The sequence below is a fragment of the Canis lupus genome, chromosome 24 (assembly GCF_003254725.2).
Source record: "Canis lupus dingo isolate Sandy chromosome 24, ASM325472v2, whole genome shotgun sequence".
NCBI classification, from domain to species: domain Eukaryota; kingdom Metazoa; phylum Chordata; class Mammalia; order Carnivora; family Canidae; genus Canis; species Canis lupus.
Window position 1 is genome coordinate 3,715,716 of NC_064266.1, and position 22,429 is coordinate 3,738,144.

General features: G+C 45.4%; 1 protein-coding gene across 2 annotated transcripts in view; it reads right to left on the bottom strand.

Annotated features, from left to right (window-relative positions):
- Positions 1 to 2,498: 2,498 nt before the first annotated feature.
- The window catches only part of SLC24A3 (solute carrier family 24 member 3), a 481,544-nt gene continuing 461,613 nt past the window's right edge, over positions 2,499 to 22,429 (bottom strand). For both annotated transcript variants that reach the window (XM_049100282.1, XM_025469153.3), the window contains 2 exons: positions 7,753 to 7,818; positions 2,499 to 4,413 (listed from right to left, as the gene is read on the bottom strand). In XM_049100282.1, the coding sequence (XP_048956239.1) occupies positions 4,264 to 4,413; positions 7,753 to 7,818 (216 nt within the window). In that variant the 3' untranslated portion in view covers positions 2,499 to 4,263. The remainder of the gene's footprint in view (positions 4,414 to 7,752; positions 7,819 to 22,429) is intronic.

Sequence of the window (22,429 nt, forward strand, 5' to 3'; positions counted from 1 at the left end):
AGGGATTTTGGTGGAGTCTTACTGCTCTGCACTGGGTTTCGAAACTACGCATAGGCTCAATTGAAATCAATTCTGGGGTATCACATCATTTATCTTATGCATGTTGTTAATCCTCTGCTTGTCAGTGGCTTCTCTAAGTGCCCCACGTCTCCAGAGGATGACGCAATGGGCACACACCTTTATAATTATCAGAGAAACATTGGTTGAACCCACCCCACTCCTCCTGAAGTTGTACCGTAACAGACAGCTGGATATTTGGAAAGTTCTCAAAGATCTCTTGGATTATTTTCATAGAGAGTTTTGGTGTCAGATAGATGTGTGTGTGTGTATGTGTGTGTGTATGCTGAGCAGCCACTACAGAAAATATAAAAATAAATGAGACTCAGTAATTAGTATGAGCCTACACAAAATTCAGCATGGAAATGTCCTATCAACTTCAAAATGTCCCATCTGATCAAAATTATTCTGGGTCAGAATAATCGGATAATTAGCTTGTTAATGGGACAATTATTCTATTTTGAAAAGGTGAACATAAAGAAATTTAGAAGGAGCATCACCAACACTATTTTCCCACTTCTGATCTTTCCCAATATTTTCGTGATCACTTAGGTCAAGCTCTATGGCTATTTATCACACTTATTGCAAATTGAATGTTATTCCTATTTTACATACCACAATTCAAAACTGTCTGGATCTTAGAATATTATAACCTCTCTCTCCCATTTTTAAACATTTAGGCTTTTCTTTGAAGCCTGTGTGCTTAAAGTGAGTTCAGGTTTGCTGTTTGAGATGTACAGAATCTCAAATCTCTAGCACTCGAATTTATGGCTGTACACTCTAAGCATCTGCAGCAACAGACTTAGGAAAACAGAATGGGCAGCATTCACCCACCTATCCTCCATCCAGGTCTTTTTGGAGGTAGATAAGAAACATGTGCCTCTGAAAGTGTACTACTCCTAAAGAGGTAGGGCCAGAGGTTTCCTTGAGAAGGGGGCAGGAGCCATCTGGAAACTTCTTGTCATGGCTTCTCAGTGTCCACCTAACAGGTGTGTGTGCTGGCAGTGCCCCCAGCAGGACAGCGCAGTGGTCGGGAATACACTTTCCATAACAAGAGGTCTTTCTGGCAGTTCTTCCTTGTGGGATCTTCCCTTTGTCCCCTTGTGCACAAGACCAGAACCTGGGGAGTCAACAAACCAGCACTCTAGAAAGCTGCTGGGGGGTTTTCTGGTTTTACTGTTGGGTACAGCATATTAAGTCAAAGTTCTACCCTCAGATCCATCCTTCCCAAATAAATCCTAGGACAGGGGGAGCAGTAAAAAGAGCAACACTGGCAATTTTGCATTACTGAAGAGTCAGCTCACTTAGAACCACATTCTCAGTCCACAATTCAAGACACAATCATGCATGGCACGGATCTGAGCAGAAATAAGCTAAATGCTCATTCCATATAGGAAACCTTCCCAGTTCCTAGTTAGCAATCGTTATGCATGGGAACTTTACCTTATCCCAGGATTTTCTCTTGGAGAAATTTAGCATAGCGCTACGATTTCTAAAGATTTCATAAAAAGCAGGCTTGAAAAAAAATTAAGTTTCAGATCAAATGTTTTGCCTAAGACTAAAGCTAATTAAGACCAGTATAAAAAGCACCAACAAGAATAATGAAAATACCCTGTCTGTGTCCAGTGTCTATTTATAAAATGCACAAATATAGTTGTAAAGCATTTTTAGATGTCAACACTCAAAACAAAGCTAAGTATCTTTTCCCTCCAACCTAGGGGAAAATATTTTTAAGTAGGCTCCATGCCCAGCATGTGGGGTTTGAACTCATGACCCTCAAATCAAGACCTGAGCTGAGGTCAAGAGTTGGGCACTTAACCAACTAAACTACCCAGATGCCCCAAGGGGAATATGTTTTTTTTTTACACAGTTAATAAAAGTTGGTGCTGTGACTTACTGGTAATTTTCTTCTGATTCCTATACATGACTTCTGTGGCTTCTGGTGGAAACCTGGCTTGTTCACTAAGCTTGGTCTACTTTTAGATCTGGGTAATTATTTCTTGGGAGTCATGCTTATTACAAATGGCTTATTGTAACCATATGTCACTCTCTCTTGAGGAGTTAGCTTTAGGGAAGTCTGAATTTTCATAACTGAAACATAGATCAGACAGGATAAAGAACTTGAATGCTGCTGAGCATTATCAGCAGTGCTGGAATCCCTTCCTCCCACGTCAGCTGAAAGAATTCCTAATACAGAGCAGAGCGTTGCATGGATTCTACAGGATGACAGATCCAAAGTCTCTGCCAGATTTAGAGAAGACCCACGATTGGCGACTTCATGCTTGCAGTCCACCAGACAACTGCCAGCTTTCCAGGTGAGTCCACCCAGGAAGTGTAGAAGCAGGAATACTTGGCCACCTCCTTCCACACACACTGGTCGGTGTAGTTTAAAACAGGCAACACTCTAGGAGAGGAAGTAAAGCGCGCTGCTCAAGGAAGGATACGGAACAGAGAAGTTTATTTTACACTATCCGTCCAAGAAAACAATCTCCATAAACCAGTGCAAAATGTGCAACAGAATCAATACGTGTGTCTTAGCTCTGAGAGCCCAAATTGGTGATTTCCTTTCCCGTTCCTCCTTCAGGCAGGTGCCCCATTGGCTTACGCTGGCCTCCGTTTGCACCATTGACAGAAACATTCAACCAATTTGTAGCAGGTTAATTTTACATTTCATACCAGAATGTGTACAAGGGACTGGGGGAAACCATACTGAATGAATGATAAGTGATCAGTGCTTAAAGTAAATACAAGGGCAGCAGGGGCAAGAATCCACAGTTTCAATAAATACAAGTGTAACAAGCATGGGTGGGTCTTAACTCGGTGGAATTAGTGGCATAATAATTCAGCATCATACAAAATCTAGCAGGGCTGTTGAGCGGTGATTGGCAACAATGTTCACAATAACTTATGCCCTTGAGCGAGTCTGCATTGAACACATTCTGCGGTTCCAAAGGTGTCAGTTCTTGCCCTCCCTCCAGGATGGGAGGGCCGGAGCCGGGGCAGCTTGGTGGAGGCGTCCTGTGAGGAAGGACGCTGGCCCAGGAGCCAGCTGTCAGGGTCCAGTGTACTCAATACCGAGTGGCAAATTGGGACTTTATTGACGACGTCTGTGCAAAGTGTGCTTCTCTCCATTTTCCAAGAAACCAGTGTCTGTAACTCCTGCACGAAAGCAGTGGTGGCCTCTGGCTCACTCCTTGTCACCCCAAATACCAAGTGATGAGCGCGCATCTCAGGGACTCACGGGCTGGGAAGCTTCTGGCGCTGACTGCCTGGCACCTCACGGATGGGGAGTGTAACCAGGGCCCCTCATCGGAGGCCTGGGGCAGGCTAGAACTATTGCTTGAGAGACTAGAAGGAACCTAGTGAGAAAAAGATGATCCTAATGGATATGTGGGAAGCTGTCTTCTTCCTCGAAAGCTCATGCCCCCTAGGTAACGCCTATAGGACTTCAGGGAGGCATCCTTGGGTATGAAACGTTATGCATCTGTTCCTGGTGGCCTTGCCTACATGTTCCTCTACTAAGCACTAAATCCATGCATCTTCCACTGTGCCTGGGATTTGATCCCAGAAGACATGGCGGGGACAATCTGTGGATCGTCTGCTAATCCAGAGCCCAGGGAAAGAAGATGCAAGAGAAGCTCTCCATCTCTGGAAGAAAAGGAAGAAAAGGGGGAAGCCCACCCCCAAAGTGAAACAACCTTCCCAAATCCAGTAACCTAGGCATCACCTCAAAACATAACGAAATCCCGAACACTCCCTACCATCAGCATATACCCTCTCCTCTCTATTCCTTTGACAGTCTCGCGTCATAAATTAGGTGTGTCTTCCATCCAATAACTTAAAAACGGAGGAGGGATTGTAAGAAGTGTTGCCTGGCTTGGGCCAGTTAGCAGCCAGTTTTTGTGTTTTTTTTGTTTTTTTTCTAGAATCTCAGTCACTGTTCAAAAATGGAGCCTGTAAATTTACGCGGATGTCAGAGTCTTCACACGGAGGAGACAGGGAGGGCGGCGGGCGGAGGCCACGGAGGAGGGGGAGCAGGGGGGCGGGGGCAGCCTGGGCCACTGAGGCAGGAGCGGAGGCCCGGGACCCGCGCGGGACAACCGGAGACCCCGGCGCCGGGGTGGGGGGCCCGCGGGACTCGGGGTGCGGCTGGATTTCGTATTGCACAGAAAAGGAGGACCGCAGCTCGGCGGGCCTCCGGGCGGATCAGTGGTCCCCGCACATGGGCAAGTTCACAAAGGTGAACACGTTGAACTCCGTCATGATGGAGAAGCACAGGAACACGCCGTACAGGAAAAGGCACCCGCACCCGAGCTTCTTGTCCAGCTGCCACTTGTTCAGGTGAACGCCAAACACCTGCAACACACACAGCCGGGGTCAGAGGGCACGGGAAGAGGCGGCACCGGGAGCGGGGCTTTGGGGTGGCCGGGCCAGGGGTCGCCAATGGCAGACCCTGCGGGGCACTGATGGTCTCTGAGCCCCCCAAGCTCCTCGCTCACATTTTGGAAGATCAGGACACCAAAAATCAAGAAGGGAAGCCAGACTTTGATTTTATTTATTAATTTTTTTAAAGATTTTATTTATTTGACAGGGTGAGAGAGAGTGAGCAAGAGCACAAGCAGGGGGAGAGGCCGAAGCAGACTCCCCACGGGGCAGGGAGCACAACACAGGACTCGTTTCCAGGCCCTCGGGATCATGAACCGAGCTGAAGGCCAATGCTTAACCGACTGAGCCACCCACGTGCCCTGGGAAGTCAGAACTTTAAAAAAACTTAAAAATCATAATGATGGAACCAATCGACATAGGCATGGTGAACGGCCACCACTCCTCACCCCCGACGGCAGCCCAGCACTGCTCTATGTCGCATCGCTGGCTCTGACTCCTCACCTTCTTGCCCCAAGTAGTCCCTGGCTCTTCCTGAGGACACATCTCCTGGCAGGCAGTGGTCGCATCTCTTCCATTCCCATGCCTGGGGGCAAGGAAGCTGTGCCCCTTGCTCCTTACTGCTGCTTCCCCAAAAGCACCAAGCGTAGAATCTAAAGCCTTCCAAAGCCATCCCGTCTGGCTACAGTCAACGCTGCAAACCCAGTCTCTTCCCCCTCCTCCTCCAGATCCCCGAATCCCATTCACTGTCACTCCTATCTATGGCACCCCTATGGTTAGCAAGAACAGAGACAACTTCATCCTCTCCACGTCAAACATCCCGCTCTCTGACTGCCACCTCCTCTTTCCTGCTTGGTCCATCTTCTACCCTTCCTCCTGCAACTCCACAGACCTGCAGGACCCAGAATTCATGGCTACCACTACCATTTCACTGCACGTCACCCCCTGTACCCACCTCCATCCCACCTTACCCTGCGGGAATTCCACCAGCAATCACTAGAACCACCCTGGACATCCATCGCCATTCACTGGCCTCTCTCTAGTGCTCTTGTCCTCCTGTGGTAAAGTCACAGCCTTCGGTTCCAGCTTAGTTTCCAGCTACACCACATTTCTTCCATGGTGCTGACCCAGCCTGGAGGAAACTGCCTGGCCATACCTGCCGAAGGGTCTCACTTTAAATTCAAACCTACAAACCTCGAAGGGGGCCATTTATGGCAATCATCCCACATTTCCCTAAGTGCATAGTCTCTCCCTTTCTTGGATGACAGTTTCCAGCCTCTCCTCTCTTCTCAGACCCCTTTACCCCCTTCTTAACCTTCACCCTTAGCACTTGACCGTGTTCCTGTCCCTAGAGCTCCACCACCAGATTCACTTGCTCGCCTTTTCTCCTGGTAGTGAGGACCTGCAGCCCACAGCCCTGCCCACGGCTCACACCTCCACACGTGTACACAATCCTGCCTCCCCCAACACTCTAGAACTTGGCCCCAGCAGCTGCCCCCTTCCATCTCCATCTGATCCCCATTCCACCCCTGGATTGCTCCAACTGGGATACAAGAATGCTGCTAGTTATCTCATTTGAAAAAACAACTACATTTTTTTCTGGATTCCCACTTCTTTCTTTACAGTAAGATGACTTGAAAGAGTTGTAAATACTGCTGTGTCCAATTTCTGTCCTTCCATTCTCTGTTAGCTTGTTCTACCCAATCTTCTGCCTCATTGTCCCACCAACTACCCTCTTCAGGAGCACCCACAACTTTGTATTTCTAACCCGAATGGCCAAAGCTCAGGACTCACTCCTGTGACAAGAGCCAATCACTCCCTTCACCCTGAAACATCTTCTCCACTTGGCTTCCAGATGCCATACTCTGCTGGTTTTCCTTCTGTCTCTCTGACTGCTCATTCTGTTTCATTTGGCATTTTATTATCATCACCCTGACATTCCCTAACATCATCTTGACCAGAGGGCACCAAGACTCGGATGTTGGGCTCTTCTCTTGTCTGTCTTTGCTCATCACCTGAGGCTTTAAATACCATCCACATTCTGGGGTCTCCAGCTTGGATGTGTCCCCTGAACTCACACTCATCTTTCCAATGGCTTTCTCGACCTCTTCCCTTATGTGTCAAACAGGCATTGCAAGCTCAAGATGTTTGACGTTGGTCTTTCCCCACTCCCAACAAACCTACTTCTCTTCCACTATCCAGTAACCCCATTTCAACATCCCAGGTGGTAGCTAGCCCCACCTGCTACAGGTTGCACAGATGAAGCTGTAAGTATGCGCTCTGATGTCAGATGGCTTGCCCCTTCATTCATTCGGTGACAATTTCTCTAAAGGCCTCAGATGTTCACCTGTATAATGGGGCTGATGTAGTGGCTACCTGAGGGGTGTGTGGCGAGCTCCAAATGGGAAAGTGTATGCAGAGCATTGAGCACTATGTGTGGCTATGACAGGTATCATAACCCTAAGTCACACAAGACCCATAGAATCTCCTAAGCTACAGAAAAAAAGAATTGCACAGATTCCCACCTTTGGGTAAGGCAGTGTAGCTTTAGTAAATCCTTGACATTTGACTCACAGCCTGATCCTGTCAATGACCTCTAGTTTCCTGCCTGCCCTTCTGAATTCCTATTCTCTAGCACATGCCAGTGTAATTCAATGACTGTTTCCTTGAAAATTTCAGGAAAAGGCACATTGCATCTCAATGTTTTCTAATGTGATAATTCAATCACATTCTTGTATATTAACAGATACTTTATGTGGACCAGTCCATGTGTTGTTGTGAATCTATTCCTACCCCAACATGTCAGTTGAGTTGGAATGCCAGATTATACAAAGAGATACAATGGCCAAGATAGTGGAGTGGCATAAAAGTACACTGTCAATAAAATAATGTATTTTTAGTCTCTGAGTATTGGTTGAACCCATGGATTTATGGAGATGCTTATTAACCTGGAAAAGATAATTAATTGGAATCTACCCTTCTCTTTACTAATCCTGCAGAAAAAGTGGGATCTCCCTTTTGCTTTTGATAAAATGGCTTGTGCTTGACATGAGGCCGGGCCACACTTCTTAGAGGAGGGCTGGCTCCTTTCATAAAGCGGAAAGGCTTTCTAGTGAGTTGCTAGGATCCACTTCTAAAAGAAATAGCCATGAAGGAGATGGGACATCTGGAGGCTGATTATCCCCATCCACCCGGAGGCCAAGCCCATGTAGTGTCCAAACAAACTGTAGCCAAAGAACCCAAGGGTGGGATCGGGGGTGGAGAGGGTGATGGAACACAGGAACTGGAGAGGGGAAGGAGCTCTAGCCCTACCGTGACAAAGACGGAGGCCAGGAGTAAGCCCACGGAGTAGATCAGTCCTCTGCTGTTCAGCCGAATCTGTAAGAAAAGATGCACAGTTAGGCTTCCAAAAAGCACTTGTTCAGTGCAGCGGCTCAAGCCAACTCTGAGTAGTGGTCAGGTCAAATCTCTCCTTTAGGATGGCAAACAAAAGGCAGCTTTGGCAGGAGTGCTTTGCCACTGGCAGCAGGGATGTGCACTTTCCTAGGACAGTCAGGGGGCTCACTTGTGTCATTCACTCCCAACCCAGCCCCATCTTTCCCTCCAGAGGCAGTGCTTCCTGGGCTGCCCCATGGCCACTTGAATTCTCTGTTGTGTGTGGCCTGATTCTCATTTGCCCACAACACTTCCCTGTGGACCTGATCTCCAGGGAGTGTGCACATTCTTGACATACAACTTTTAGGGTAAATCTCATGACATGAGTGATGGGAGCCATACTTTGAAAAATATTACTAAACTTTTTATCTCTTTTGCATTCAGTTGTCTGTGAACTCCACCCAAATTTGATGGGAAGAGGTGGATGAGTCTTGCTATTGTGAGCAAGCAAAGAAGAGGAAAGAGTTAACATCCCATTCCTGATATTCAGAAGAGGATTTTGTTGTGTTTGTCTTTCAGAGTGGGGTTAGCTGCCAAACATTGAGGAGAAAGAGAGAAACAATTTTTGGAATTCTTATAAAATAGCACTGTCAAGTAGAACTTTCTGCCGTGATAAAAACGTCCTGTAACTGTGTTGTCCCATATGGCTGCCATTAGTCACTTGTGGCTCATACACCAGATAAAATTTTAATCTTACCTTCAGTTAATTCAGATTTATATTTAAAGAGCCATATGTGATTACTGGCTGCAGTATTGGGCAGGGCAGGTAGGGAATATTGAGAGGCCAACCAGGCCAAAAAAGATTATATAGCGCTTCTTCCATAGTGTAGGGAAGATGTTCCTTCTGCCTTGACCTAGGTCAAAGTCATGAGGTCAGCTACCCCGAGATAGGAGGTATGCCTTAGAGCAGCCATGCTCAAAGCATCCTCCCTGAACCAGCATCACCTGGGTACTTAAATGCAGGATCTCAGCATCCTCTCCAGACTTCCTGAATGAGAAACTTTGGGGATGGGTGCGTCCATGTGTTTTAATAAACCCCTAGGTGATTCTGATGCATGAGAAAGTTTAAGAACCACTGACTTTGAGTAAGTACTGAGGCTAAATCTATTTCTGATCTCTACAGATTTGGGGGCTCAGACTTTGATATTCATTTTCACCAGTTCTCTTGGAAAGTCTTATCTGCATTGAGGTTTGGAAATGAGGCCATAGAGCCCCCACCAATGTGCACTGTCCAGCTGGGAGTCAAAGGCTCGCCTGTGTCCACAGGAAGGAAAAGCAAGGCAGGTTGATCATTTCATTAGAGAACTGAGTGGTGATTATGAGTGGAAGTGGTCTGGGGCCATTCTGACATGGTTCAGGGCACCCCTTGCCACCCTTTTACCAGTTCACCCCTAGGGTGTAGGAATGGCACATGTGGGTATCTCTGTAGGTGGGTGTGTTCGGTTTACCTTTTGGTGACAGAAAACTCCATGCCCTTAACAGTCAAAACTTTTGTGTGGGGACCCAGGAGCGTAACACATCTCCTTATGCAATGTCTGTCATAGAGGGAATTCACTGGACCCTCTTCCGCTCTGCCAGCACAATCCATGTGAGCCAACCATCTGTTGAACTCCAGGGAAAGTATTCCCAGCCATTGAATGCCTTCTTAAGAGCAAATGACTCAGTCATATCTCTGTGATGTTGAAGAAATGGGTTGACTTGGTTAAATCAGTGTAAAAAAAAATGAGGGATTTAGACCCATTCTTGTTCAGCTGGTAGCTTATCTTCCTGCAGACTTTCCATCTGGCTATAGGTAGATTTTCTCCTTCCATCAGCAGGATAGGTATAAAGAGGCCAGTATCCAGGAGTATATCACAAATGCCTTCTACTGAAAAAGTATTCTGTCCATACTGAACCTACAATAATCCTACATGTACCCTGACCAGAGAGTTGAAGGGCAGAAGCAGGGCTTCCAGAGTGAGATGGCAGCCGCTGTGCAGAGTGAGGAAGAGTCCGCTGAGGCTCTCCTCTTTTTTTTTTTTTAATTTATTTTTTATTGGTGTTCAATTTACTAACATACAGAATAACCCCCAGTGCCCGTCACCCATTCACTCCCACCCCCCGCCCTTCTCCCCTTCCACCACCCCTAGTTCGTTTCCCAGAGTTAGCAGTCTTTACGTTCTGTCTCCCTTTCTGATATTTCCCACAGATTTCTTCTCCCTTCCCTTATATTCCCTTTCACTATTATTTATATTCCCCAAATGAATGAGAACATATAATGTTTGTCCTTCACCAACTGACTTACTTCACTCAGCGAGGCTCTCCTCTTCATACAGTCCTTGGGCTCACCCTGAAACTGTGAACACACACTCAGATACCCTTTTGAGCTCTTAACTATCAACATTGCATGGATTCTTCTAAGCATGTGGTCAATGCAATCCTAGCCCCACTCACCCTTTGAGCTCCAGGGTTGAATCCTTGTCAGCAATATGAATTGCGTAAAGTGATTTCCTGCCCTTAGGAAACCAAAGAGCTAGTGAGAGCCAAGCTCCAAGCTGGAAAATTCTCTTTGGCTAAGCCTTCTGTCTTTTCAAAATGAATCATATTCAACTAGAGCTTTGGAGCTTTACTCTTCCTCCATTGACATAAAATGTCGAAGAGTGGTGCTTCTCAAATTCTAAATCTGGCTCCAAAGGCTAAAGACAACTGACGTGGTGGGGTTTATGAGTATTTTTCACATTTTCACCTTTTCCTCTACAATCTTCCTTTGGTAATGGATTGCACCCAGGGATAATTTTTGTTTTTTCATTCATTACAGACCTGGGGTCTCAGAATTTAGATGTATTCCTTGCTATCTGAACCCCCACCTGCATACGGACATGGCAATCAGGAATGGTTCCTTCAGATGCCCCTGGGTCTAACTAGAACATCTCCCAATCACTGGAGACTACGGTTGGTTTGGAGCAAGAGTTGGCCAACTATGGGCCAAGGGCCAAATCTGGCCCATTGCCTGATTTTGTGGATGAAATTTTTTGGAGCTTAGCTCGTGCATTTGCATATTGTATACTTCTGCCTTCATGTAGCAGTAGCAGAGTCAAGAAGTTTGATAGAAACCATGTGGCCCACAAAACTTGTATTTCCCCTCTGGCCCTTTCCAAAAAGTTTGCTGATCCCTGCTTTAGAGCATGGGCTTCAGACCCAGTTCACCTGAACCCGTTCTGAATCCCTGCTCAGCCACTCACTTGCTTTACAATCATGGAAAAGGGACTTAACTTCCCCAAGCCTCAGTTTTCTGAGAAGTAAAAGGGGATAATACAATTTCTACCTCATGAGGTGGTTGTGAGGATTAACTGAATTAATCCATGTTAAAAAGCTTGAACAGAATCGAAGAAGGACAAATATTATACGGTCTCATTCATTTGGGGAATATAAATAATAGTGAAAGGGAATAAAGGGGAAAGGAGGAAAAATAAGTGGGAAATATCAGAAAGGGAGACAGAACATGAAAGACTCCTAACTCTGGGAAACGAACTAGGGGTGGTGGAAGGGGAGGAAGGTAGGGGGGTGGGGGTGACTGGGTGGCGGGCACTGAGGTGGGCACTTGACAGGATGAGCACTGGGTGTTATTCTGTATGTTGGCAAATTGAACACCAGTAAAAAATAAATTTATTATTAAAAAAATAAAGCAACTTGCAAAAAAAAAAAAAAGCTTGAACAGGACCCGGCGTACCAGCGTACAGTGAGTTCTCAATGTGTCTGGGCCATTATTCTCCACTCACTCATGAGCCATCTAATCCCTTCTCTGCTACCCCTGGCTGCTTCTTTTATAAACTCACCACCCAGCAGTCCCCTGATCAAAGTGTCGGTAGATAACAATCACCACAAGGGTGGGGACCATGTCAGATTTTATGCTCTGCCTGGCACAGGGCTGAGCACAGACCACATGCTTCAGTGCATAACCATTGAACAGACGATGAATCCATTTCAGTGCAGAAGTCAAATGGAGCAGAGTGGACTTGTCAGAGAGAGGCTGGGAGCAGGGAGACCCTGGCTGCCACTTTCCAGATGGTGTTCCAGAGGCGATACAATCCTGTCCAATATTCCCTGTCCCTTTTCTCACTTTATTTTTCTGTGAATGTGTATAGATTTTTTTCTTAACATTTTATCATGAAAGTTTTCAAGCATTCAGAAAAATGGAAAGAATTATACCCGTTTATTGTACCATTTTACCAAAGGGCTGGATTTAGTTCACAGGTCTTTTGTTTCTAGATGCAATTTCTGTGTGGTGACATCCACAAATCATAATTACAGTGTTCAATGTGTTTTGAGAAACATATATACCTGTGTAACTCAAACTGTAGCCGTGATATAGAGCACTTCCATCCTCCCCAGAAAGTTCTGTTATCTCCTCATCAGTCTCACCAGCATTAATCACTGCTTCTAAGGTTAGCTCAGCCAAGAAAATTCATATAAATGGAGCCCTATAATATGCATTCTTTTATACCAGTATTCTCTTTTACTCAGCATAATTTTTAAAGATTTCTTCATTTCCTTTGTGTTTTTCATTGTACCAATAGCTCATTTCCTTTTGTAACAGCATAAACATATCACCATTTGTCTAATTATTCTACTGTGTATGGACATCTGGGTTGCTTCCAGTTTGGGGCCATTAACATGCATTGATTTTATAATTCACAAACACAATGAAAAGAGACCTACAGTGGCCCCTCTCACTCAGAGGAGAAGCAGGAATGAAGATAAGGAAGATAGCCAGGGGGTCTGCTGGGGCCTCAAACAGTCTTTCACACCCCAGCATCTCCTCTCTGTAGCTGAGCACTTGGGAGCCTCTCCAAACAGGAGAGATTCACCTTCCCCACCTTAACATACCACTGTCTCCCTTTTGGAATCTCAGTTTGGTCAGATGGGGTGCGTACCTCCTTTCTGCCCCACCTCTATTCTGCTCATCCCTCCCTAAGTCCTTTTGTCTCTTCCAAGTTCACTGAGCCCTCGCTGGCCCTATCCCCACTTCTGATGCAGATCGTGTGCTGACCTTGCCTGGGTAGTCTTCTTAGCTCCCAGCTAGTCCCACTGTTCTGACAGCAGATGCCCACGTCTTCAGGTTTTCCTCCTTCCACACAGTACCTAGCTTCCCACTAGTCTACATACACTGTGTGCTTAAATAAGCTGAGCACATGTGTATGCTTGTGCATGGATGTATGTGCGTATGTGTACACACACGTGGGTGCATGTGCATGTTGGAGGCAGTGAGGCTGGGTGGCAAGGGACAAGAGTGCAGAGCTGGATGAGGAGACAGATGTGTGTGGGGGGGCTTTAAGCTTATATTTAAATTTTTTTTAAAGAGTTTATTTATTCACACAGAGAGAGTGTGAGCATGCACCAGCAGGGGGAACGGCAGAGGGAGAGGGAGAAGCAGGCTCCCTGCTGAATAGAAAGCCAGATTCAGGGCTCAATCCCAGGACCCTGAAATCATAACCTGAGTGGAGAGCAGATACTTAACCAACTGAGCCACCTGGGCACCCTAAGCTGATCTTTTTAGGGAACAGAGTGAGGGGGCACCGAAATTGTTTGTTTGTTTTTTTTGGTAAAAAAATTTGAGGCATAATCTCCATATAGTAAAGGTCAAATCCCTACTATTGGCTAAGTTTTGATCAATGCCAATGCATGTTCCCACGTAACCCACATCTCAACAAGATATAAAACAGTTCCATCCCTTGTCTGAGGAAAGCATCCTCATCCTACGGACCGACGGGAAAGCAGCTTCTGCAGCCCAGCCGTCCGTGCTGCAGACCGTCTGCCCCTACTGCCTATGTCCTCCAGTCCTTCCTGTTTCTCCTGCCTAAAGGACATCTGGACACTTTGAATTTTTCCATAAAACTGATCATTAAATCTTTAGAACTGTTAGGAACCAAGGACCTCCCTTCAGTAGACTTTTCCCTGATTCCAACTACCTTAAGTTTGCTCAGATTTGTGGGTGGCTTCATCCCCTCGACTAAACATTTAGTCCTTTGTTAGGTTGACATCACAGAAGCACTGAAATCAACAGTCCAATAAAATACGAACTAGCCATGAAAAAAAAAATAAAACAGTTCTATCACCCCAATAAGTTTCCCCGAGGGCAGCAAATTTAACTCAACCCCCTCAAAAACTAGTTTCTTGGGGCATGTTAAGCCAGACAATAGCACAGACTGTTCTCATTTCTGGGCCACCTTTGCAAAAGGCATGGGAGCCCTCGCTGTGCATAGTGTTGATCTAAACAATGGTTTCCCTGCTTCCTGAGTCACTGAGGCAGGGTCCATTAAGTGTAAATGCAGAAAATCTTCATGGCAATGCCCACCAGAGAGCATGCAAGGCCCAACTGCCCTGACATTTAATACTGTTTTTATTTCTTGCCTTCAAAATATGTGAATTCATTCTCTAATTCCTCATGGCAGTTGTTGCAGAGAAAACAGAAGGCTGGCTGGTTGCCAAGTCAACAGGAATTTAGCCCACAATGCATGCATATTTTTCATCTGGATGCACACACAGACACCCATTCAGACCTAGTTTTATGTGTGCACGTGGTTCATAAATAGTTCCCTAAATCTTACCCTAGGGGGTCAGAAATCGCCAGCTTCAAAGATTCTCACTTCCCCCATATTACAGTTTAAAATCTTTCCCTGGTCTGAGGTCAGCTCCACACAACCAGCCAATTTTTTAGGAAAAATAAGAAGATTCTGGATTTTTGCTAAATATGTATGACCTGGAACACCTGCTTCATGTCACTTTCCATTTTAAGATTTGGGTAACTGGAACACCTGTGTCGGTGTAGGCTCCAAATTGATGTGTCTAGCCTTGGTTTGATGTTGTAAGATATCACCGGGAGGGAATCTCTTCCCCTGAACAATTAAATGTGGAGAGAAAGTGAATAAGCCTACAGAGAAGAGGCACTTTAATGACAGCTGGTGCATGAGTCCCATCCTGTCCAGAGGCTCTCACAAATATAGGGTTTCATGGAATTCTAGTGGCGATTCTGGAGGTAGGTAGGGCGGGTTTTGTTTTCCTCATGCAAAGATGACACAACTGATGCTCTAGGAGTTCAGCACTTGGCCAAGGTAAGACTCTGCTCACCAATTTCCATTCATGTGTGGGTGTGGGTTTTCCCCACACACCCAAGCATTTCTGTGACCCCAGATGGGTATCCTACAACTTAACTCTTTTTAAAAAATTTTTTTTTGCTGTCACACTATTTACTTAGTGACAGCATCAGATCCCATAGGTGAAGGGCTCTATCCTACAAGACAGCCCTCCCCCACCCCAGATGACAATACAGGTCCAGAGGTCAACTGTACTTCTGATGGACTAGCTATAGATTGGAGATTCGTTTTATTTTATTTTATTTTATTTTATTTTATTTTATTTTATTTTATATTTTATTTTATTTTATTATTTTATTTTATTTTTTTGTATATATATATTTTTGTATATTTTTTATTGGAGTTCAATTTGCCAACATATAGCACAACACCCAGTGCTCATCCCGTCAAGTGCCCCCCTCGGTGCCCGTCACCCAGTTATCCCATCCCCCCGCCCACCTCCCCTTCCACTACCCCTTGTTCGTTTCCCAGAGTTAAGGGTCTCTCATGTTCCGTCACCCTCACTGATGTTTCCCGCTCATCTCCTCTCCTTTCCCCTTTATTCCCTTTCACTAATTTTTATATTCCCCAAATGAATGAGACCATATGTTTGTCCTTCTCCGATTGACTTACTTCACTCAGCATAATACCCTCCAGTTCCATTCACGTTGAAGCAAATGGTGGGTATTTGTCATTTCTAATGGCTGAGGAATATTCCATTGTATACATAGACCACAGCTTCTTTATCCATTCAACTTTTGATGGACACTGAGGCTTCTTCCACAGTTTGGCTGTTGTGGACATTGCTGCTAGAAACATCGGGGTGCAGGTGTCCCGGCGCTTCACTGCATCTGTATCTTTGGGGTAAATCCCCAGCAGTGCAATTGCTGGGTCGTAGGGCAGGTCTATTTTTAACTCTTTGAGGAACCTCCACACAGTTTTCCAGAGTGGCTGCACCAGTTCACATTCCCATCAACACTGCAAGAGGGCTCCCCTTTCTCCACATCCTCTCCAACATTTGTTGTTTCCTGTCTTGTTAACTTTCCCCATTCTCACTGGTGTGAGGTGGTATCTCACTGTGGTTTTGATTTGTATTTCCCTGATGGCCAGTGATGCGGAGCCTTTTCTCATGTGCTTGTTGGCCATGTCTACGTCTTCCTCTGTGAGATTTCTGCTCATATCTTCTGCCCATTTCATGTTTGTTTCTTTGCTGTTGAGTTTAGTAAGTTCTTTATAGATCTTGGAAACTAGCCCTTTATCTGATACGTCATTTGCAAATATCTTCTCCCATTCTGTAGGTTGTCTTTTAGATTTGTGTCTTTTAGTTTTTTTTTTCTTTCGCTGTGCAGAAGCATTTTATCTGGATTAAGTCCCAATAATTCATTTTTGCTTTTGTTTCCCTTGCCTTCACAGATGTATCTTGCAAGAAGTTACTGTGGCCGAGTTCAAAAAGGGTGTTGCCTGTGTTCTCCTCTAGGATTTTGATGGAATCTTGTCTCACATTTAGATCTTTCATCCATTTTGAGTGTATCTTTGTGTATGGTGCAAGAGAGTGGTCTAGTTTCATTCTTCTGCATGTGGATGTCCAATTTTCCCAGCACCATTTATTGAAGAGACTGTCTTTCTTCCAATGGATAGTCTTTCCTCCTTTATCGAATATTAGTTGACCATAAAGTTGAGGGTCCACTTCTGGATTCTCTATTCTGTTCCATTGATCTATGTGTCTGTTTTTGTGCCAGTACCACACTGTCTTGATGATCACAGCTTTGTAGTACAACTTGAAATCCGGCATTGTGATGCCCCCGGCTCTGGTTGTCTTTTTCAATATTAGATTGGAGATTCCAAGGACCTCCTCCTTGGGTTTGACTAGTTTGTTAGAGTGGACACATTTTACCAAAATGTGTTATATAAGGTATGTTATAGATGACAGGTATGTTATATAAGGATATAACTTAAGAGTAGCCAGATGGAAGAAATGTACAGGGTGAGGTATTGGAAAAGGGAGCAGAGCCTCCATACTGTCCCCAGCAAACTGCTGTCCCCAAATCTCCACATGTTCACTAATCCGGAAGCTCTCTGAACCCTGTCCCTCTGGAGGCTTCACTGCAGAGGCAATTGATTAATTCACTGGCTATTGGCAACTGATTCAACTTCCAGCCTCTCTCGTCTCCCTGGAGGTCAGGGTTTGGACTGGAAATTTCAGCCTTTTAATTACATGGTTGGTTCTCCTGACAACCAGCTCCCATCCTTAGGTGGGATCCAAAAGTCACCTCATTAACATAAAAGAAGATACCTATAGCTCTTTGGAAAAATACAGAAATTTTAGGAGCTCTGTTCTAGAAACAGGGATGAAGATCAAACGTATTTCTTACTATACATCACAATATCACATGTAACCAAGGAGCTGGTAAGGGATTAGTGTAGACTGAGAATTGGAATTCTGACAGTAAATTCTAGACTCTTCCTTGCACCCTGAAGGGCACATGGAAAATGCTAGAATTCTCTTCACCCACTAATAGCCCTCAAAAGTGGCATCCTAGTCCTTCCTGCCTATCATTTCTGAAACCATCCTGAATAAACTGTCACCCTGAATAAGCTGTAAGAACTACAGATGTCAGTGTGGCAAATGCCCTTGAGACTGCATGTCCCAGTACTCCTTCTTATCATTTTCGTGGGACCAGCTACCTCTCCACAATGAGTACTAGTGTCTATGCCTGGAGAGCTTGTCCCCGAAGTGTCAAGCTGCCCTGTATCAGTGACTCTTGCGATGGATACATAAATACGAGGCTCCCCTGCCCCTCAGATGGGGTCATTCTGAGATAGGAGTGTGCACCATTTGCTAGAGCCCCTCAACCTCATGGGCTCAACTCTAGTCACTGTGACTGCTATTGTCTGCCTTCCTTACCCATCTCACCTCCCCGCTTCCCCGCTGGAGTGTCCCACCTCTCCTCAATACCTGCCTCACCTCAAATCTTTGTCTCAGGATTGAATGGTGTTTGGGGGTGGATCTAAACTGGGGTAGTGAAATAAATAGGCTTCAGGCCTTAGGCAACCCAGGTAAGCCCATCCACAGGGGATCTGTAAGGACCTTGCCTTCCCCCAAATATCACCTCATTTTTCTGACACAGTGCCTGAATTTAACACAAAATTTCCCTTAATGGGATTGGGTAGCATCACTGTAGCTCCCAGGAGCTCTGCTAGGACAACCTCAGGAAGAACCATTCAGTAAGATGTTGGCCAACAGTCCCCAGATTCCCTATCCAGATGCTGTGGTAACAGTTTGGCCCTGGCATTCTGGCATTTTGCTGCCTTCCATGGTGCAAATGCTCCAGTCTGGCTGGTTGTTAGCCACCATTATGGCCTCACTGAAGGTGGGGTTACAAGGAGTCATGCAATCTCTTCTGGTGAGCCTGTAAGAGGAGGTTTCAGTGCCCCACTGTCTGCTCATGGTTGGGAAAGAACAAAGGAAAGCCGGACCTGGCAGCAGGAGCAGTATCTAGATGTTGGGAACCTGATTTGGGAAAGCTTACTGCCAAAGATGAGAAGGAAGGATGTGGAAGTACTTAAGAACTGACTAGCTCATTGGTTTATGCTACACAGGCCCAGGCCTTCTCCTGGGTTCTGGGGAGCATTAGTTGAGAGAGATCTAGCTCCTGCACATCAGTGATAACAGTCCCATGGGATTCTGGAGGGAGTAAATTTGGCAGGAGTAGCCTTCTTGGAGGAGGAAATGGTTGGCTGAAGGTTGATCTTAGAAGAAAAGCTTTCAGGAAAGCCTTGATGTACTTGGCCACACTACCCTTGAAACATTCTCCTGGCTTCACAGCCCCACTTTCTGGTTGACTGTTCCTCAGCCTCCTTCACTACATGTTTTTATTTTTCCCAACCCAACATCAGAATATAGTTCTGGGCTCTCTTCTATATCTACCTTTACTTCCTTTATGAGCTCTATGCCTCGAAAACCATTTAAAGCTACTGATTTCCAAGTTTATGCCTGCAGCCAAGACCTCAGCCCTGAACTCAGGCCCATTTATCCCACTGTCTACCTGACATCTCCACTTGGATGACCCTCACACATATCATACATAATCTGTCCCCTTGTTACTTCCTCCTAAATAGGTTCCCCATCCCACCACCTGTCTTCCTCATCTCCATAAAGGGCACTAGAAATTACTTTCAATTTTTCTTTCTCATCCCCTCCATACATCCATCAGAAAACCTTGTCAATTCTTTTGAAAAATCTCTTTTTATCCCTTTCTACTCTCACACTACCTTATCTCATGTCGCCAGCATCTTGTCACCAGCTCCCTGACTTGTCTTCCTCTTCTTTGCCTTCTCGTAATGCATTTTCACACAGTATAAAATATTATCTTAAAACATAAAGTGAATCATACCTTTACCTTGTTTGAATCCTCAATGGCAGTTAAAGCACAATCCAAACTTTTCACAACAGCCAACAAAATCTCTGGATGACCAGACCCTTGCTTAGTCCCAAATCATCTCCCCTTTAACATGTATTTAGGGGCTGATGCTAAAGCAACCACCAAGTTCTGCTGATTTTTATTCTGCTGTTCCTTCTGGTGCCTTTTATTGTTCTGCTTTACTGCTGTAACTGAAGTGGAGTGGGCCACTGATCTCAATTCCTCTCCCCTGTAGTAGAGTTCTGTGTCTACCTCCTTTCCACAGCCTTGTGGTAGACAGGAGCATTTCTCTGCCTCTTGGATTTGGGTTTGGCCATGTGATCTACTTTAGCCGATGGGATATTAGTGGATTTAACACAAATGCAGGTTTGAAATGTATTTCCATCATTGACATGACTTCTTGTGCCTTTCATCCTGGAAGGAATGTGTCTCAGGAAGTCAGTGGTCCAAAGAGGATGAGAGACACAAGGAATAGTCCCGTCTGAAGTTTAGATCCAAACCTAGATCAGCCAACACCTGTCACCTTGCAGATGCATGAATGAGAAATACATGCTAATGTATGACAGGCTGCTGAGTTTGGGGATGGTTTGTTATGCAACATTATGGTAGCAATAGCTAACTTATACAGCTACCCTAGTCCAGGTCACTATGTTTTCTCTCTCCTGCAAATGTCTTATAGCCAGTCTTACCTATCATCAGTCTGATCTGGCTCCCACCCCTTCTCTATATAGTAGTCAGAATCTTCTTTCTAAAAGGCGCATATAATCACAACACTCCCTCCCTCATACGCTTCAGTTTCCTACTGCCATGGCTCTAGCTCACCATATCCTTTAGCACAGGGTCCCTCTCTGTCTCTTGTTTCATCCCAGCCACTCATCTCTCCACTTTGCCACATCCCTCCTGCTCCCACATACCCCCAACTCCCATCCCGGGTGCTATTCTCAGGTCCTTCCGAGTGTGAAGCTTTCTTGGATCTCAATCTTCTACAAGCTGTTCCTCTTACATTCTTTACCGCTTGGCTCCCGATAATCTCAGGTTCTCACAATAAGCATCACTTACAAGCATTGGAGGTCCCCAACCCCTGCCACATACCATGCAACTCCTACACCACTAGCCCTTAGGAGGTCATGCATCACACTTTGTTTTGGAATTGCTTGTATAACTGTCTCTTTACAGAGGCTGCAGTTCCAGGGGCACAGGACAGTGTCTGGCCTGCTCACTGAGGTATTCCCAATGGTGGTTACCAGTTTAGCACACAGTAAGCATTCAGTTAATGTTTGATCAGAAAAAGAATGAACTGGGCAGAAAGTATAGATAAGAATCTTTCTGATCACCTCTTCTTTTTCTCTTTGTGGATTCTGGGGTTAGATGGGTTCTTGCTTGGAAAAAAAATAGACTCTTCCTCCCTCTATTACTTTGTGGATTTGCTTTGCATTTCTAAGGCTTAGCTTAGAGATCTGAGTTTTGTTCTGGCTTCCTGGAGCTTGCCTGGTGACTTTCTTAGTTCTGCTAGAGCATGTGGAACAGACATTCATCACCAAAATGGGACAAGAAGTGCTCATTTCCCAAACTCTGAGTTTTAAAAATATTTCAGGCACTTAGGTAGCTAGCTGGCTTCTGAGCAAACCGCAAGTGCTAAGAAATGTCAAAATCTGTAAAACTGCATTTATTCCTCACTATCAAATGCCTGAACCTAATACCATGCACAAAACAGCTGTCTTGATGGTAATTACCCAATAATTATGACTTGGAAACTCCAACTAGTAGAGATGGAAAAATTGCTTCAGAATTGTCAGCAGGTCTGTTGTGAGGGCAGGAGAGACTATTAAACCCCCACAGGCTTCTGGGTTCTGATGGGAGAGATATAGAGAGATGCCATGGGATTACTGTCATGCTAAATGGAAGGAGGCCCCTGAGTGTCCTTACAGAAATGAAGCCTCTCTTTCCCAGAAAAAGCTGGAGGTGAAGAGGGAAGGCAAAATGCTCATGGCAAATAAACCCTGAAGTTTGCTTTTTCATGTACCTGGAACTATTTTTCCAAGTGAGTTGGGTATCATGTCATGAGGTTACACAGATGCCCTACACATGTGGCTGGGCATTGGGGGCCAGGCTGGGGGGGCCTGATGAAAACCAGGTAGGACCCAGGGACTGAAAAATGTGTAATCCTCATGGAAGGATCAAAAATGTTTCCTCCAATCTTTAGTCAGAAATCCATTGTAGACATATAAGGCATCATGGCCTGGGCAGTGAGGAATCTGGGGGTCAGGAGTTGTTTATTCCTTCCAGGTCCTTCTTTACGTAAAGCTGCAGAGCTCACTTAAGCCTAAAAGCAGATCCTGTCCTCTCTTCTAGCAGAGATTCAAACTCAGAGATATATCTGGTCTAAAATCCCATCCCAGTGATGCCCCTCATGCTCCTGTGTCCTCAACCATGCATGGTGGCATTGTGGTGCTCTTTGTTTTTGGCAATAGTCTCCTCCTTCCTACTGTGGCAAGAAAAAAAAGTCTCACTATATTCTCTGCCTATTTCTGGCTGTGACAACCTCTCTGACCTGCAGAAGAGGACTTGGGATAGCAATGCTCAAAGAGTGAAACCCATGACTCCTGCCCACCTCACTCCTGCATTTCTATTGCCTGGCTTCCTTCCCTTCTATTCTCAGACACAGCATGTTTCAGTGCCTTGGCACTTGTAGTCCCCTCTTTCTAGAATGCTCCTCCTGCCCTCTTTCTAATCATTTGCTCTTCAGCAAAGATCCCACCTCCCTGTCCAATGAATCCAGTGATGTGTGCCACTCACCCTATCACATCATTGTCTTCATGAGGCTTTTGCTCCCCCAAGTTAGCACATTCATGTACTTGTCACTCATGAACTGTCTGACTTCCCCCTCACCCCGGTGCATATTCTAAGGGGGAGAGTCTCCTCTATCTTGTAATTCTGTGTTCTTAGCACCTCTCCAAGTTCTTGACACATTTAGCAGCTGCACAAACAACAGTGTTGATTGAAGAAATAATCCTTGCCTTA